Source organism: Eupeodes corollae, chromosome 1 (assembly GCF_945859685.1).
Source record: "Eupeodes corollae chromosome 1, idEupCoro1.1, whole genome shotgun sequence".
Taxonomy (NCBI): Eukaryota; Metazoa; Arthropoda; class Insecta; order Diptera; family Syrphidae; genus Eupeodes; species Eupeodes corollae.
Genome location: NC_079147.1, coordinates 213497741 through 213516954, shown reverse-complemented (window position 1 = coordinate 213516954; position 19214 = coordinate 213497741). Strand labels below are relative to the sequence as shown.

Below are 19214 nucleotides of genomic sequence, written 5' to 3'. Positions count from 1 at the left end.
CCTATAGGCCAATTTCCGGTATAAACCGCAACAATCCTGGCTATGTCTTGCTTTGGCCTGCATAGAAGATAGTTTGTACGGGTTTTATTATAGATGGGCCATATCTTCCTAAGTAGACTTAACTTGAAAGAGATTTTTCCTCACTAACTTTCCAGTCAACTTTCCATTAAAGTTGCCTAAATTGGAAAGCAATATTTTGGAAGCTGGCCAATCAGATAAGAGAAACTTTGGCTCAACTTTCCATTACCGCAGCACGAATTTCGACTCGCGGTTTTTTTTATTCGATAGATATGTGCAAATAAATAATAACTATAGCAATTTTAGAGCGAGGAAACATTTATTTCTATTTTTAATTAATTATTAAAGTTCACTTTTTTCCATACAAAACACTCAAAAATGGTTGATTTTGACATTTCTTCCCTGTTTTTTGTTCAGTGTTGCCATACTTGTTTTTTTTTTCTTGGTAATTTCTTTTATTTTAGTGCTTAAATCGAAAAGTACTTTGCATATACCCAAACTCGCACCCACCCCAAATCCTATAGTGACCCCAAGCGGGGGGGTTGCAGGGGGGCAGCATGCCCCCCCTTACATACCTAGCTCTTAGTACGCCGTGCTATCAATTAAAAAAAACTTGTTTTAGGCTCAACAAATGCAATACAAAAAAAGTAGGGTTAAGTCCGAAAAAGAAAATATTTTTTTTTATGACTTAAAGTTGTTTCCTCGCCCTAATATTTAAAACATGTTCTATTGAGACCCCTACCTAACTGTACAAACAAAATCAGAAGGAAATTCGTGCTGCGGTAATGGAAAGTCGCCCCGAAACTTTGCCTTACTTTCAAGTACCTTATGTCGTCTGAACCTGCCCATTAGAGACTAGAAATTAAGCCAAGTTTTTAGTAGTATCTGATTGGCCAGCTGTATATGAATTAAATTCATATACAATGACATTGCACAGAAGCATTTCAATTCAATTCATGCAGGTTCGAACTTGACACTAGACATATGATGAATTTATGTTGTTTGTCTTTGGTAATCTGTTACGGCGATCGACACAACGGTAAATTTGGGGAAAATTGAAGGCTGCGGTCAAAAACTTGAGGCTCTGTTCATCGGTACCGGGTTACATTTCTTCGCGAATCGCGATGTATATTATTAATTAATAAACATTTATAAACCAAAAGTGTAAAGTTCTGTGAAATAATTATTTCTTAAAGTTATTATTCTTGCGAAGTAAACGGTTTGCTATTTTTCTATTTATACTCGATTTTAATAACATCAGTGTGGAACAGTAGTTCATCGGTTTGAACTCAAAATTTTTAAAACATTTGTAAATATTGTGAATGATTTCGATACACTTCTGGTGAGTGCTTTTTATTTTTACATTTCCCTCTAATTTTCTACTATTATAATTATATACATACCTATTTACATAAGACCATGCATTAAATTCGGTGGTTCTGATTATTTCTCGTTTTAATGATGTTGGCATTAGCAATAATTTAAGTTTCCGACCTCGAGCCCCGATCGCATGATGTCCAAAAATCGGAGGAAACGAGAGAATTTTGCGCTTTTTCGCTTATTGGTATTTTTAAACAGTGGGAGAATCGTTCTATGATTTTACGGGAACTAAGTTAACTACAATTTGAACCAAAAGTTGTCTCTGTAGATGTAACAATTTTTAGAATACAAATGTTTAAAAATAAGCTTAAATAAGTTTTTAACCAAAAATCGAGGAATTAATACTAAAATTTTCTACTTGAAAATTAGAAAAAAAATCACTAAATTAAAACATTCATATACCGTTAGAGAGGTACTGTTCCCTAGGTAACGAATTTGCTACTTTCAATGACGCTTAGTCCTTCCGATAATGTCAATGTCATCAGCAAATGCAGGTAATTGGATATTTTAAATAAATAATGCCTCTATCTGAAGACTGGTAGCTTAGCACCAATCTTTCAAGGACAATATTAAAGAAATCACATGACAGCGAATCGCCTTGTCTTAAGCGTTTTTTAACTACAAAAAGTTCGGTAAACTTGTTTTCTACCTTTATCGGGCAGCGCGAGAATGTTATAAATAGAAATACCAACCATCATCCTGGGCAATTTAACCTTACCTGTGCTAACCTAACAAAACACCTATCTTTTTCCTTTTTTGTCCCCATTTCAGTTCAATCTTTATTTCTCACATTGACTTTTTAAATCAAACAAAAATTACTTTAGAAACAAAACTTCTTTATTTCCTTACAACAATATTTAAGTTCTACATGTTCACAAACAAATCTTCAACGGACTCATCGTCATCCATTGCAGTATCCACCTTAGTTGCTGCTGCAATTTCCTTCGACACATCATAAAAATCGCTTTCAACTTGAGGATCTTCTTCCGAGCAAAGCCCGAGTTTCCCCTTCACGACTACATCTTCCCAGAAATCGAACATTTTTCTTTCAATCACCTTGGCACGCACATCTCGCATCCAATCATTGTAGTCATACGAACTATTACCAGCTAAACAAATCTCGCGATAAACTACCAAAGCTTTGCGAATTTTCTCGTACTGTTTTGTCATGGATTTAAAGAGCAAATCCGATATAACCGATCGCATCTGACAGGCGTAGTGGTGGAACTTTGCCGATCGTTCAGCTCCATTTGGTAATTTAGTGCAAACGTATGTGATGAGAGCTTTGAAGTCTTCGGCTGGTGTAACAGTACTAACATGCGTACATATATTTTCGTCGGACTCTAGATCGCCTGGCAGTGTACTCGATATTGGATTGTTCAACAAGTTACCTTCTACATCAGCATGATCATTGGAACCATTGAAAAAGTGTTTCTTGAGTTTATCTTTGGTATGGGCTTCAATTTTTTTCAAATCAAATAGATTTTTGACGTTTTCAACAGCTTTCGAAGCATCATCCTGAAAGAACTCGGGGATTTTCAGAAATTCAAGGGAAGATTTTTTGGACGGTTGCTTTAAAATGACGCTAGACAAATGGTCTATCATATACTGCTGACGAATGTTGGGAAGGAAATCAAAAGGCAGACGATCTTTGGTAAGGGAATCACAAGGTTCCTCACTTGTATCTGGTTTGGAATTGGGTGCGAGATCCATAGAAGCCATTAATTGATCGATGGCTTCAAGTTGATTTGGTGTGGGTTGATTCTTCTTCGTCTGTAATTTAGGGAAATCCCAGAATCGTTGCTGAGAATGATACGAAAGCTCAATCATAGCTAGGCCTGCAAGTTCATATTCCAAGGTGGGAATCAGCACAACTAGCTTTGGTTTGTTTGAATTATTATAAACCTTCCAGGCTAAAATACACGTGCCACCGGCCAACATCACTCTAACCAATGAGTCTAAGACCTTTGCCGATACTTTTTTGCCTTTTTGGGGAAATAACACATAAGTGGAAGAGCCAGTAAAATGCTCTTGTGGAATGTTTTCCAAAGCAACAAACCCAATGAAATAAATTCCCTTCTTTGTGTCGATGTGTGGAGCTTGTCCTAAACTGGGATCATATGGCATGGGAGTGTTACCCAGCATATAACCTGTGATTTGTTGATCATTCAAATCATCACTCAATTCATCAACTCCCGAATAGAAGACCTTCTGCCGGACAATTACCTCCCCTGGGACTTTTGATTTTTTTTGAAATTTCGCCACAGTTGTATCTTCTTTCACGGGAATTACTCCAGATACATTTATCACAATTTTTGAGCCTATACCGAGAGTACTGTTCCAGCTCCAGGGACGTAGTAGCTTCTTGCATAAAATGATTGGAAGTGCGTCATTAAAATTACAAAATTGTGTCAATGAACAACGACTTTTCAATTCCATTGCTAACTCTTCGTTCTTAGTTTGAGTGGGACTCTTATTTCGGATGGTTTTGAAGTGGGCCTGTAAGTTTCCCTCTGAATCTGGGATATACTGAATGTTGTGACTCCTGTAATTTTGTATGAAAGTATGTAATTTTAGTTATGAAGGTTTGCACAAGAAATTGAAACTTACACAATTATCAGCTTGCAGTTTAATTCATTTAGTTTTTCGACTATAGCATCATCTAGTGACGACAGTGGTGAATCAAAATTATGGAATAATACAATTTTTGACAGACGAGTTTTATGCAGCCTTTTGGATTAATAATACAAACAATTATAATGTTGTTGTTTATAAGTAATTTAATTTTAACTTACGCGGCATCTTCGGTTATAATTCCTATTGCTACGACCAAAGCATCAAGCCAATCGCCGGTTTGACTTTTGTCATCTTTCAAACAGGTCGTTAGGACTCTTGCCATTTCCCATGTGGGGATTTGAGATCCAGGCAGAACCTGACATATGTTTAGATACTGATCGGTCGCTTCGCTATTGCCAACATTGTCAGTTTTTGATGTTCGAAGCATTAGAAATGAAAGCATATCAATTTTGTTATTGAAGATCTAAAAGTAGAATGTTAACATTGATGCAATTTTTAAAGGAATCTGTAACGTTTTAATTTATATGTAGAAGTAGCTTCGAATGAATAAACAAACGAGGGGATAAACTTAAAGAATCGAATGTTGCATTATTTTACAACTTCAAGCTAAAGTTTGGCATGGCATTTCCCTCCATTTCAACTTCTTAAATAGTACCACATTTGTGCCGAATATTGAATTCGCTTTTCATTAGAAAGAACTTAGTTTAAACTTCACCGACAGAAAATTTGCTCTGTATGACGAAGAGAAAGTTCAAGTGGCTCTGTGAAACCATTGGACTTGACCACATTAATAAGTACTTCATTTCATTCTGAAACACCAATAGCTTCAAATGGCTAATTTTGTTTCAATATCTTGTCTAAATTATCTTAAATTTGCAAAGCTTTTAACGGGTACTGAGATATGAACCAACAGGTGGAATCAAAACTAGAAAAAAGCAAAAACGTAAACAAACAGAAATGTATCCAAGAAAATGAGTGCAACTAGGATTCATCTTTATATTGTCTTTACAACAGTTTTATGATGAGTAATATTCAAATGGTGAAATAGTCATTCGGGCCATACAAACCTTATTTTTGATAACTTGCAATGAACATTCGCCGGCGTCTTTAGTTAGTTTCTCTGCTCCAATTCCAACATCAATAATTATAACCATCGATTCCTAAAAGATTTCAATTTATCATTGTTTTTAAATAATATTTTAAATCAATACAAAAATACCTTATTTGAAGCCATGTTTTGTTAAAGTTTAAAATTTTGTGTTGTTTTGTTTTCTGTGAAAAATTTTTGTTTTGGATTTTTCTGCATTCAACTGTCAAAATAAAATGAATGCATTCAAAATAAATTATTTTCATTTGAAATAAAATGAATGCATTCCAAATAAATTGAAAGAATCTTCAAAGCTTAATGTTGAACCAGAAGCTCCATTTGAATCGAGTCAATCCAATTTACAAAATAGTATTAATTTAAAAAAGATAAATTTCCACTTTTCAGAAGGTACCATTTTTGAAGACATTTGCCTAAAAGCTTTTAAGAAATAACTGAGAAAATGTAAAAATAGTTATATGACATTTTCTTTTTTTGGAGTTTTTTTCTTCTAGAAATTTTAAATTTGGTTTTACTTTGGTTGTGCATTTTAAAAAAGTGAAGAACCAAATTAAAAATAAATGTAAAATAAACATTGTGTAAAATTAAAAGGCAAGAGATCTGGAGTGTTGTCTTCTGCATTTATGTTGGAGGTCCTCACCCACCTGAGTGCGCCACCTGAGTCCGCCACCTGAGTCGCCGTCTTCCTCTACTGCGCCGTCCTTCAGGATTGGATTCGAAGACCTTCCGGGTTGGAGCGTTGATGTCCATTCGCTCTACTTGACCTAGCCATCTAAGCCGTTCTCTCGAAGCATGGTAAGGCGCTCTAATCTTTCTTTGACAGAGTCCAGGCCTCAACGCCATAAATTAGAACCGGGATGATGAGTGTTTTACAGATGGTGATTCTAGATGCTCCAGAGAGGACTTTACTTCTCAATTGCCTTTCAAGTCCAAAGAAGCAGCGATTTGCAAAAGTTATTCTTCGTTTGATTTCAGCGCCGGTGTCGTTGTCTGTGTTTATAGCGGTGCCTAGGTAGACAAAGTCCTTAACTATCTCAAAGTTATAGCTGTCCATGGTTACGTTTTCTCCAAGACGTCGTTGTTCAATGTAATTTTTTGATGACAGCATATACTACTGACCACTTAACCCATCTTCTTCGCTTCCGTCGCAATGCTCAAAAACGCTCCACTGCCATCACGCTTTGATCTTCCAATTATGGGAATATCATCTGCGTATCCGAGTAATTGGATGGACCTTTGGAAGATTGTGCCTCTATTCTTTCCAGAACAATGTTGAAGAAATCGCCTTGTCTAAAAACTTTATTGACATCAAGTGAATCGATGTTATCATTTCCGACCTTAATAGAGCAGCGTGCATTCTCCGTCGTCATTCTGCACAAACGGAAAAGTTATGCCAAAACTTGACATTACTCTGTAGAGCTGTTCCCTATAGATGCTGTCATACGTGGCTTTAAAATCGATAAAGAGATGGTGGGTATCGATTTAAAGTTGCGGGTTTTTTCCAAGATCTGCCGTAATTTTAATAATTAGTATTAATATAAAAAAATATAATCAATTATTAGGTTCTTTCAAATTCAACCATGTGTTGGCTTAGATGTACTCTGACAGTCCCATAAAAAGAAATTCTTTGCATTTATTTTCTAACAGCCTAGCTGTTTTTTATCTAGTAAAACAAACGATGTTATACGTAACACAGAAATGTCTCAAAATGACGTTTTGCAAACAAAAATAAGCAAGTTTAAATTTTAAAAAAGAAAAAGCTAATTATATAAATAAATAAGTTCACGTAAACATGCTGTGGAAAGTTATATTTTTCTGAAAAGTAAAAATGAAATTTGACATTTCTTGCAAATTTCTGAAACAAAAATGGCACTTGTAGACATTTTTAGTTGTTTAGAAGGCCCTACTCCGAACAACAATACTTATACAAACGTTGATATGAGCAAATGAATAATATTGAGAACAATTTTTAGGCGAGGAAATATTTATTTTTATTTATTTAATTAAATTAAAGGTTCACATTTTCACATAGAAAACACGCAAAAATAGTTTATTTTGACACTTTGTCTGTTTTTTTTCGTTTCAGTAATGCTATACGTGACTTTCTTTGGAAAAAATCTGGAAATTTAAGGTAAGTGCTTTTGAAACAGAAAAAAAAAAAACAAAAACAAACTAACCCTTTATCCTATATTGCACTGTTCTCTCCATTAAAAGGAATCAAAAGACAATTGACAAAATTAGTAGGTTTAAAACCGAAAAAGAAAACATTTTTATTATTTCACGGTCGATCTTCGCCTTGGTATATTAAACCTGTAACCCTTGAAAATGCCCTTTCCCCATGGGTTTTTCAATAAAATTCGCTAAGCATTCCAAAAACAAAAAGACCAAAAGAGCCTAACAAAATATTTTATAAAATTTGTTATGGTTTTCCAAATTTATGAAACCCTTCTTTAATAGTCAATATTTATATTATTTAGTTATAATATATTTCACCTGTCTTACAAAAATCTGTTAAAAACGCTAACCCTTTTATGCTTAAACGGTTTACACAAAAAAAGGCCAAACGGTTTGAAAGTAAATTTTATTGTTGTAACAAAGTCGTTGTCTTTTAACACCAAACCCAAAACTGGGTTTTCGGCAAAAAGTTTTCGAACCCCCGAAAATCGTTCACACCGAACATTTACACGTTGTCACTTGACATTTAAATTTACTTAACACCGGCTGTCAAATTTTGTATTGATAAAAAAATGTTTAAGTAAAAAGTTTTGTTCTTCTCAAATTATTTGTGAAAATAAAATGAATTCTAAATTTAAATTGATTATAACGTAACACTAGCTCCTCTCGAAGAAGAATTTCAACTGAAGTTCTGGGCTCACGACATGAACCAACAAGAACTGCAAGCTCACTTGGCTGAAGTTATCCTCTTTGTTTACTTCAAATAGTCCGAACAATTCACTAAGGAGAAGCTAATTGTCCGAAAATATATCATAGAATCAACAACAAACAAAACTGTTACAATACAAATTCATTTTATTTAAAACATTTTCTTCTTCTTACACAACAAATTCAATCCAAAATACTGAGCTTATGACTATTGCTTCTACTGACCAAATGTCTCTTCAGAATCGCCATATATTGTGGCCGTCCGGGCAACTTATAGGTGGGGTTGAAAAGATTCTGAACGATTTCGTGTAGGTCCTTATGGCCGGAGCAGAAAATGTCAGTTCCTAGTTCCAGATATGTACCAAAATCACACTTATCCAGAGTGATGACTATCTCTTTGGCTTTGTCCTTTGAGGACTCGCCTATCTTGTCCAAAGGACTGAGGATCTTCTTGATGTTGGCATCGCTGTCCATCAAGGGGCGATAGTCCCTTGCTGTAGTTTTATTCACTGGAACAATGATTCCCACATTGTGGAATGTTTTGTCCTAACCCGCTGTGACTTAATTCTGTAAATAATAATAATTCTTATTTTGTAGGGAAATTGTATAGATAATATTACTTACTACGACCAAATTTATTTCAAAATGAAATATTTGTTTTGACAGTAGCCATCAGCTGTTTTGTTTACATTAATTTGAGCGCTGAATGTTTCGAAAGATTTGATTGTTTAGTTAAACTTTAAATTGCTATTAGTTTTCGAGATTAGTCTAACTTGTGGTTTACGAAAACTTGTGGTTTAAACAAAATTTATGGGAAAACTTGAGTTTTCGATTTAGTTTTTCGGCCAAAACCTATAATTTCAACGAAACCGGGTTTTGCGCTTGGTGTGAAAGCCTTACAAGCCTAGTAATTGGAATTCACAACTGTTAACTGGACCATTCTATCCACTGCTCTTAAAAGAATAATTGTAAAGAAGTCATATAGATTAAGCAAAAAGTTAGAGAAGATATTCCTTGATTTTAACTTTAGCAACATTTTTAAGAGATAATGAGATACTTAAAACGTTTAAAATTAAGTAAATCATCTTTTAAGCTTAGTAAATTGCTATAAATGTATTTAACATTTTACTAAATGTTTTAAAATTTGTGTCAATTTGCGATTTCAAAATGCTCAGATTTTTAACTGGTCGTTAAGATTATCACACTGGAAATAAAATTACACTTTTGCAATGGGTTTTGATAGTCTTAATTCAAATCCGACTTTAAAATGAATGTATCACTTAGGTTTTGAGATATTACTTTTTAAAATAACAAACAGAAACGTATATCAGGATTTTTGAGGCTATCTAAACTTGTGGAATAGCTTTTTTATAATAAAATTCGTTATGGTTTTCCAAATCTATGATCCCTTTCTTCAATATTCAGTTGAAATATTTATATTATTTAGTATAGTATTCGAAAAATCTTAATAAATTGTTAGATTTCACCTGTCTCACAAAAATCTTTTAACCATTACCATTAACCATTTGTACGATTTTCAAAAGAAAAAGGCTTAACGGTTTGAAAGTAAGTTTAATTCTTGTAACAATGATGTTGTCTATCAAGTTTTTAAAATACATACAAATTTAAAAATAATTTTGAAAAGGAGTATTTTTAAACTTTACAAATAGTTACAATTAAAGTTTGGATCTGAAATCAGCACTAAAAATTAAGTCCAAAACTTATTTTTCAAAACTATGAAATATCAAATTCAAAGTTTTCTCAAAACTTCATAAAGAGTCAAAAAAAGACTCATAACTATTGAACAATTCCAGAAACTTAGTAAGATATTAAAATATGTTTTTTTTTTAATTGCACTAGGAAATAAAGATTTGTACTTTGGAAAACAATTATGCAATTCATTTTTAAGAGATATTTTGAGTTTTAACTCAGACGAAATAAGGGACTTTAAAGTAAGGCAAGTTCCCAGTATATAATTGGCCAGCTGCCAAAAGGGGCAACTTTAATGGAAAGCTGACTGGAAAGTTTGTCAAGAATTTCAACATAAGAGACATCATTTGCAGTCAACTTCATTCTTTGAACGTAAATTTTGATCAAGGCAACTAGTTCAACATCACTAACATTTACCTTAAGTTCATGGTACAAAAAGTACCAAAAGCACAATTGTCTACAAACCACGACCCATGTTCTGTAACTCTGACGATAACTTTTCGCATCGTTAAAAAATTAAACGATTCGTTCCCCACTTATCGCCACTGGAAAAAATTGTGTGTCTATAACTGAACGCGATAACTTTAGTTTTGGGATTTTTTTTACTGGAATTTCCATTGGAAGGCGATAATTCAATCTGTCATTTTTTGATTTTCAAAACAAAAATCTAAAATTGAAATCTTTTAAAGTGCCCGTTTCTGCTTTTAAAAAAAATATTAATAATAATATACTACAAAATGTTTAGTGCGCAAATGTCTAGAGCATGCGAGAGAACGCCGAAATCAAATGCGGATACAAAGGAGAAATTTGCGCGATTCAACGAATCCCTTTGAAATGCCGGAAGAGCGCTTTCGTGAATTATTTAGATTCACGAGAGAAATTGCAATGATTCTTTTGGAGGAATTAAGACCCCATATGACCCAGGGACAACGAATAACTTTCATTCCCATCCCGCTAAGAGTTTGTGCTGCTCTTCACTTTTTTGCGTCAGGGTCATACCAACGAGACATTGGCCACGATTTTTCTGCCGCCATGAGCAGATCTATGATCTCGCGTTGCATCCGAGAGGTTTCATCGGTGCTTCATAATAAATTAATGAAAAAATGGATAATGTTTCCAAGCATAGAGGAATACGCTCCCATTAAACAGAGGTAAATTATTGCTTAATAAATTAATAACTAAAAAAAAATATTCTAATTTCTATATGTATTGACTTATTTCAGATTTTTTGAAAAAACAGGGTTTCCGGGGGTAATTGGTGCAATTGATTGCACTCACGTCCAAATCCAAAAACCAAAAAGGGAAATAGAAGCATGCTATTTGAATCGAAAAGGTTTTCATTCGAAAAATGTTCAATTGGTAATTAAATAAAACAATTCCAACATTAGGTACATTACATTATTCGCATTTATGCACATGGTTAAACTTCAGATCTGCGATTTTGACCTGAAAATCCTTGCAGGGTTTGCAAGATTTGCAGGTGCAACACATGACGCTTACATTTGGGAAGCTTCACAAGTGAACAGTTTACTTGAAAGGCGCTATGAAGCATGTGAGCTGCGAGACCACAATTCTTGGCTTTTAGGTAAACACTCACTCATTTAAACTTTATTATTATTAAATAAGCTTTTTCATTTCAATTAAGGTGATTCCGGGTACCCGCTGCGACCCTGGCTGATAACCCCTTACCGAGCTCCTGCAATCCACGAAAGTGAAAGGCGCTTCAACACCCTGCATTCAAAATCACGTAACTGTGTCGAAAGATTGAATGGTGTCTTGAAGTCTGTGTTTCGATGCCTTAAGCTAGGACTTTCGTACAATCCAACACTTTCTGGCCAGATAATAAACGCATGTTGCGTACTCCACAACATACGATTGAATTATGGAATTGTAGAAGAATTTATATTTGAAGAAGATGCCGTATCAAATGAAGAAACAAGCCCCGATTCAACTTCGCACTTACGCGCTGCAACAGTTATTCGTGACCGGCTCAGATTATCTATTTGTCCTTAATTTCTGTTTATATTGAGTCCATGTATAATACGAAAGAACCAATAAAATTTAAATTAATCAATTCTCTGTTTCTTGGAAAATTAATATGAAACGTATGCGACTTGCACAAGTAAAAATTCATCCTTAGGAAAAAAATGCTGACATTTTTTTACAAATTGAAATCGGACATTGCAGTAAGTTAGGAGGTCAGATTTCAAACTCGGGGACGTTTCGATCGTCCAAATCGGCCAAAGCGTTCCCAACTTGTCGCTTGGTTAAACCAGCGATTTTACGAATTTCATGTGATATTCATATGAAATTCGTAAAATCGCTGGTTTAACCAAGCGACTAGTTGGGAACGCGTTGGCCGATTTGGACGATCGAAACGTCCCACAGTCTGAATTCAGAAAATTCTGAAAATACAGTTTATTTATTTATTTATTATTAATTTATCAATAATAAGCAATTTATGTACATTTATTTATGTACCTAATTACTTTGTACTTACCTTTGCGACTTCGCTCATTTTTAAGTTTTATGTTGTTTTTCCTTCCTTATCGCCACTTTTAATAAAGTGCTATATTTTGACGTTTAATGTGAACAAATTATCGACTTTTAGAGATACAGAAACCCATTTTATCGCATTTTTCCAGTATTTCTATTCCGTTTGTTCCAGTCGATAAAGTTATCGCCTGTCAAAGTTACAGAAACCTGATTATGCGATAAAATGAGTTTTGTTTCAATTCTCACCGTTTCTCGACAAGTTTTATCGCTTCGCAAATTACAGAACATGGGTGCACTCCCCAGGCAAGCTACAAATCCATCGCAATTTGTATTTTACATATTACTTTTTTTAAATTGACAAGAAAACCTTTTACAAAAATCATTAAATATATGCAGAATATAAATAAATCAAAGAGTACTAAAGTTCAGCTTTCAATTGAATGATTTGATAGAAGTAGACTCGACTAATAACTAGGGGGATTTTTTTGGACTTACTTTCTAGTCAACTTTCTATTAAAGTTGCCATTGGAACGTAATTTTTTGTCAACTGGGCACTCAGATAGAAGGAACTTGCTTCAAAAACTGCACAATTGCTAAGTTTATGTTTCTAAAAAGATTGAGAATTTTCTTAGCCAGATTGACAGATCTATATATGAACCAAATTCTCTAAACACTGCGCTAATTCATTCTTACCTAGTAATCAAATAAGCTTTACATTCCTAAATTTTTAAATTTTGGGGAAGAGAATTCTTAAGAAATCGAATAATAAAAATTCTATCCTCAATTCTCATATTTCTGACATTAATTGAGAAATCTTGTTTATATTTTTGAGAATACAGAACTCTTTGAGATCTTAGAATTTAAACTGGCCAACTGATCTGTCAATTTTAAGTTAATGTCTCACATAAATTCTTATCTTCTTGTTGCTTATTTTGTTTTATTTATTTGTAAAATAGATCTATGTATATCATCTTTATTCATAACTCATTAAATTCTTCAACATCCGAAACATCTCCCATATCGAAAAGATCACAATTTCTATAATAAAACAATCCCAATTCATTTTTAACAATTTCATTTTCCCAAAAATCAAACATTTCACGTTTGATAATTTCAGCTTTTACACTACGAATCCAATCGTTGTAAATGTATGGTTCATAAAATGCAGCATCACAACGTTGCATTATTAGTAAATGAATGGCTCTATTGCGAGTTTCCAAAGTTGCATCTGTCCCGAAAAGTAAATTCCAAATGTAATCATATAATTTATGAAATACTTTTTGTCTTTCTTCAAAATCGTTTTTTTCTTCCATGGAACACAAACGTTCTGACCAATTGCTGCGTTCGTACTCCTCTGAGGTAAAGTTAGAAGTGATTTCAAAATCATCACTTGTTAATATGTTAGTTTCTTCATCTAATAATTCTGACATGACGATTTATAACTTTCCTTAAAAAATTGTAAAGTTTGCTATGCAGTTTTTGTTTTGATTTAATTTCTTAAAAAAGGCAAACGAACTGTTGGTACAGAACACGAGGGCAAGTCTTATTAAATAAATACTGATTCAAATACTATTTATATTTAATACTACAAATTATCAATTCAAAAATAGGAAACCCTCCAAAATCCATGTCAATGAGTTTCACCATATTTACATTTCAAGAAACATTGTCATTTTTTGACATTTTCCGTTTTAGTGACATCATAAGGTTTGTTCAACTAGAAAAATTCCAGTATAGAGTAGTGTAGTGCTGTGCAGGTTCATGAAAGCTGTCAAAGAGCAAATTCAAACAAAAACGTCATGCAAATAAATAAATTAAACAGTCCTTTGGGAACTAGGGCCTAGTGACTTACAAAACTCAACAATTCCTGTGTGCGAGTTATATTGTCAGGTATGGAGGGGAACTACAGTTTTAAACTGATTCCGAACGGAAACACTTTTTATGACAAGAATTACTCTTTTAGGATTTGTCAATTTTCTGCAAGAGGCAGAATTAACATTATTGGTCAACAAATAATCGAATAATAACGTCAACTGTTTTTAACAGCTTAATCTATTAATGTTATGTTAAAAAAAGTGTTGAAGTGTCATTTTTAAATGTTGTTCAAATTTGTTAAAATCATTTAGAAGCGACTCTTTATAGAAATTGTTGATATTTTAAACTTAATAAAAATATATGACATAAATAAATTATATAAATATTTTAATTAAATTTTTACAAAAGCTTTACTAGCGATATCTAGTATCTAAATTAATATTAGCTCAAGCATACTATTTTGCTCTGTTTATAAATGCTACATTGGCCAAGTTCTTTTTCATATTTACCTAATTTTGACAATTTTAGTATCAATTTCTCCATACTCGATTATAAAATTTAAATATCAATAAAATCGCCCTTCTCATTTTAAAAATATCCATACCAATATATTTTAAAAAAACAATTTACAAATTTTATTTGTTTCAACATTTAAAAAAAGTACAAATTAAACAAGTACACATTTTTTTTTATTCAAAAAGAAAACACAAACAATAAAACCTTTCCACTTTAGTTTAAACATCAAATCGGTCCAAGAATAAGGTAAATGTCTGTTTAACTTCACTTGGTAAGTTTTTCTCTTTCAAAGCCTCTCTGAAGGCATATCGACATCCTTTCAAATTATAGTTTGGTTTAAAGTCTTTTTGTTCGCTTTTTAACAAACCCAATTGTATGAGAAAGAAATTTGTAACACGTGTAACTTGATCGTTTTCTTCGGCATAAGCAAAAGAATCTTCATACAAGGCCGTAGAAATGTCAAGAGCTTCTTTGGAGACTTTTGATAGGGCTGCACATTTTAGAGAAGTGAAAATTAGCATTATTAGATAATTTTCAGATGTGTATCCCTACAAAGAAAAAAAAGGACACAAATTAAATGAGATTTTTGAAAGAAAAGAAATAAGAATACTCGGAATTTATTACACGGCAAAAATTGATTTCAGAACTTCGTTTAAATATATATTGGCTAACTAAAACGATTCTTGTGATTTTAAAAAATCTTCATTCGTTCTAAGACCGCTCAAAGTCCTGATTTCAATTTTTACAGGTTTTTCGTTCAAACTTGCGATTGATAGGCGGGTAAAAAGTACTCACTTTTATATGATCCCGGAATGCTTGAAGTTTATCAGTTTCTTCGATGCTTTCAAACATTTTAAGTGACGGATTTGGTGTGTTACAAAATGTCTCAACTGTATTAGGCCGAGATTGTTCGCCTTCAAATGTGACGCTTGTATTAGATTCGAAGGATTCTTCGACAGTGTCATTATTTGACTGTTAAAATAAAAAAAAAGTTCAGATAAAATCAAGACAAAAAAAAAAGTGAAGCAAATTCTAACCTTATTAAAAACAGCTGTAACATAATTATCCACAGCGACACTCTCGTCGGCGTATTCTTCGCCATAGGTGTCATTTTCTTCGTCCGCATCTTCTGTTGTATCATTGTGATGGTCTGCATTTTCATCAATTTCTTCCTCTTCACCATCTTCGTCGTCATCATCATCGTGGTCATCGTCATCATCCTCATCTTCATTGTCACTATCACCTTCGTCATCCTCAAACGATGAGGCGACGTTTGCCGGACATGTGTTGGCCAATATTTCTTTCATCTCCTCAATGCAGTCATAGCCAAATTGATTGCTATCCAATTTAAGTACTTTTAATTTGGGCTTGTTTTGTAATGCCGCCACCAAAGCCAAACCTCCATCGGGTCCAATCTCATTGGCTTCGAGATTTAATATTTCCAGATCCGGCTGGTTGTCCTCCAAGACATTTGCCAGATGATAAGCTCCTTTGGTCTTCAAAAGACAATCACCTAAGTTTATCTCTCGCAAGCTGTGAAAAAATCAAATTTTACTTGTACGATGTTTTGAAGAATATACTTAAATAATTCTTACTGTGGCATAGCTTGGATAGCATTGGCAATAGCAAAAGCACCTTTCGGGGTCATGATGTTGTCGTTAAGATTCAAAACCCGCATATTAGGGTTGTTCTTAAGTCCCTCACACAGAGCCGAGATTCCCTCATGGTATATTGAATTCTGAGGCATGGCAACCTCCTCCAAAGTGTTTATTGTGGAAAATATCTTAGCTATCGCTATGGCTCCCTCATTCTCTAAACGATTACGTCCGGCGACGAATACCTTAAGGTCCAGTGGAGTGCCGGCATCACAGCTGTTCTTGTAGCAGTCCAACACAGATGCGGACAACATTCTGCCGCCATAGATACCGAGTCCGCAATTATTCAAATGTAATTCCCTCAAGCTAAAACACACTCTGCTGCTCAAGAGAGCCTGCAGACCCACCATTCCATTGGGACCTAGAGCATTGTCACTGCAGTCCAGAACAGTTAACTGGGCAGATGCGAGCATTAAACCATTTCCCAAATGCTCGAGAGCCTTGGGAATTTCATTTTTAAGACGACCTGTGAACATGTCCTTCCATAGGGCTTTCTTAAATTCTGGATGCTTTTCTAATGATTTGCCAATAGCTGCAGCGGCTTCCACGCCAAGCGTGTTTCCCTCCAATCGGAGATAGGTAAGATTTTTTGATGCATCTATGGCAGATGTAACTTCCTTGACTGAAATTCCATGAATTTTAAGTTACAGAAGTTAGAATGGCAATAAGTCTAAAGTGCTTACCATCTTCGGCGGTTGTCCATTTCAAAGATCCGCCAGCGAATGTAAGACCGGGTTCTTCTACTGCTGCCAACTCTTTGGTCAAAGAACTTAGAGAAAATTGAGCCATATTTATATATTATCACGTGTATTACTAGTTTCAATTTTATATTTTTAAATAGCAATTAGTTAAAATATACAATTTTTGCAATATTCTAACCAACGGCACATGCACAAGCGAAGCGAATATTAGCGGCTAAAAAATTTGTTTGAAAAAAAGTTGTGTTGACTGACAGGTGAAAAGAAGAAAGACAAATAAAATGCGGTTGTCACTTTTCGGAGTTTATGCTCTAAACACATGATGAAACTTCGATGAGTGGTGGTGTAATACCAGTTGCTGTCAAAGTGTATAAACCATCCGATAATTTTATTTTTAATTAGAAAACAAAAAAGTTAATTTGTTTGTTTATATTTGGGCTATTTAGTAAATGTTAAAGGCGTTATGAACAGTTAAAACGATGGCTCAACTTTCCATTACCGCAGCACAAATTTCGACTCGCAGTTTTTTTATTTGATATATACATATGTGCAAATAAATAATAATTATAGCAATTATAGCGAGCAAACATTTATTTATATTCACTTTTTCACATACAAAATACGCAAAAATGGTTGATTTTGACGTTTTTTCACTGTTTTCTGTTCAGTAAATCAAATACAAAAAAAGTTAAGTCCGAAAACGAAAATATTTTTTTTTATAACTTAAAGGTGTTCTCTCGCCTTAATATTTAAAACATGTTCTATTGAGACCCCTTCCTACCAGTTAAGAAAATCGTACGGAAATTCGTGCTGTGGTAATGGAAACTCGCCTCTAAACGATATTAACACCTTATTATCTCTAAAAAAAAGTTGATAACGTTAAAATCACGCAATGGCTACTTTAATTTTTGTCAATTTGATAAATGCATATGACATCTGTCACTATCCTAGAAAAAACGTCTTGCCAATTTTACAAGAATTAGTTAATTTGTATGTTTTTTTTATAGTTCAGAGATACAATTCTTTTAAATTCGGAAGTCCAAGATTTCGAAATATTTGTGTAGAAAAGTGCTAGGTTTAAGTCCCGAGCAAATCTCTTCAAAGTGCTGGAAAATAGAGAAATTTACTCAAGGTATGGATTTGACAAGGTAAAAGTTCAGTTCTTGATTCTTAAATGATCTTAACCTTCCGATGCCAAGTGGGGTTACCCATCACCCCACTACGTTTTATAAAACCTCAAAAGAAAACCTTTCTCAGTTTCTTTTAATGTAAATACTCGATCTTTAATAAATTATAATAATTGATTTTCAGTTTCATTACTGTTTTTTTTTTTTATAAAAGTTGATGGGACGATGAACAACAGCAGATGTAATTCACTAAGGCAAAAAAGCCTTGCCTTCGGAAGGTTAACTTTATAAACCTTATAAAGAACCGTTGCATTCCAATTCTCCCGAAATTACAAGTACATATTTGTAAAATTGTATATTTTGGAAGAAATTTACATCAGGCTAATTGTAACAGTAGTACCCGTGGCATGATGGTTAGTGCGTTGGACTGTCATGCAAGGAGTCTTGGGTTCAATCCCTGCCTGTGCCACCTTAATTTAAAAAAAAAAATAATTTTCGCGGGTACTGCCTCTTGCGAGGAATTGACAAATCCTTCAAGAGTAATTCTTGTCATGAAAAAGTGCTTTTTCAAACCAGCCGTTCGGATTCGGCCTAAAATTGTAGGTCCCTTCCATTCCTGACAACAGTACTCGCACACAGGAATGGTTGAGAGTTGTAAGCCACTAGGCCCTGGTTCACAACGGACTGTTGCGCCACCCCATTTGATTTGATTTGAATTGTAACAGTGTTCAATAATAAACATACAAAAACAATGTGAGATTAAAGTTTTCATTTTGACTTTTGAGTGTCTGAGTTATCTGACATTTCCAATGAATAGGCGGTCCGTTTATGTTTGTGTGCTTTGTTTATTTTTACGAACTGGCACTATATATAGGGATTTTCAATAAGGGCGGGTATATGTGGTGTGCAGGTGTCGTGGTGCTTGCTGTGTGGCACGTAGCCATAACCAATCACATTACACTATTACAGATGATTTTTCGGCCAAAATTGGCCGATCATCCAATCGATTCGAGGCCCAGTAAGCGAACAAATGGCGTTGTCTATGGTCATGAACTTTAAGCTTCTGGGTCAGTGGGATCTTGTGAGGGTGTAGGCCCAAGTCCCGATGCAAAATTAGCCAAGTTAAAGTCTTGGAAAGGCAGAGTTCTTGTGAACGGCGATGTTCTCGGCCGATCTTGCGTTCCTTGAACGAATGGGTTTTGGCTGATTTTTTAAAATGTGTAAAATGGGAGTG

The 19214-nt window shown here is 34.1% G+C and overlaps 4 protein-coding genes and 1 long non-coding RNA gene across 5 annotated transcripts; 1 reads left to right on the top strand and 4 right to left on the bottom strand.

The window, feature by feature from the left end:
- Nucleotides 1-2219: 2219 nt before the first annotated feature.
- LOC129940520 (uncharacterized) lies at nucleotides 2220-5304 on the bottom strand. Its single transcript, XM_056048886.1, has 5 exons — nucleotides 5195-5304; nucleotides 5043-5135; nucleotides 4194-4438; nucleotides 4009-4128; nucleotides 2220-3943 (listed from the first exon to the last, which is right to left on the bottom strand). The coding sequence occupies exons 1-5, from the start codon at nucleotides 5207-5209 to the stop codon at nucleotides 2263-2265; spliced, it is 2154 nt and encodes a 717-aa protein (XP_055904861.1). The 5' UTR covers nucleotides 5210-5304; the 3' UTR covers nucleotides 2220-2262.
- Nucleotides 5305-8092: 2788 nt separating this feature from the next.
- On the bottom strand, nucleotides 8093-9422 carry LOC129940523 (uncharacterized). The gene is made up of 2 exons (XR_008780699.1): nucleotides 8588-9422; nucleotides 8093-8530 (listed from the first exon to the last, which is right to left on the bottom strand). It is a non-coding gene; the product is annotated as an uncharacterized LOC129940523 (long non-coding RNA).
- A 1041-nt stretch (nucleotides 9423-10463) lies between these two features.
- On the top strand, nucleotides 10464-11700 carry LOC129940521 (putative nuclease HARBI1). The gene is made up of 4 exons (XM_056048887.1): nucleotides 10464-10824; nucleotides 10897-11032; nucleotides 11105-11258; nucleotides 11319-11700. The coding sequence occupies exons 1-4, from the start codon at nucleotides 10508-10510 to the stop codon at nucleotides 11684-11686; spliced, it is 975 nt and encodes a 324-aa protein (XP_055904862.1). The 5' UTR covers nucleotides 10464-10507; the 3' UTR covers nucleotides 11687-11700.
- A 1386-nt stretch (nucleotides 11701-13086) lies between these two features.
- LOC129940522 (uncharacterized) lies at nucleotides 13087-13816 on the bottom strand. The gene has a single exon (XM_056048888.1). It carries the CDS (start codon nucleotides 13597-13599, stop codon nucleotides 13147-13149), a length of 453 nt encoding a protein of 150 aa, XP_055904863.1. The 5' UTR covers nucleotides 13600-13816; the 3' UTR covers nucleotides 13087-13146.
- Nucleotides 13817-14591: 775 nt separating this feature from the next.
- On the bottom strand, nucleotides 14592-17095 carry LOC129941895 (ran GTPase-activating protein). The gene is made up of 5 exons (XM_056050664.1): nucleotides 16839-17095; nucleotides 16096-16777; nucleotides 15538-16033; nucleotides 15296-15472; nucleotides 14592-15048 (listed from the first exon to the last, which is right to left on the bottom strand). The coding sequence occupies exons 1-5, from the start codon at nucleotides 16942-16944 to the stop codon at nucleotides 14719-14721; spliced, it is 1791 nt and encodes a 596-aa protein (XP_055906639.1). The 5' UTR covers nucleotides 16945-17095; the 3' UTR covers nucleotides 14592-14718.
- Between the last annotated feature and the right edge of the window lie 2119 nt (nucleotides 17096-19214).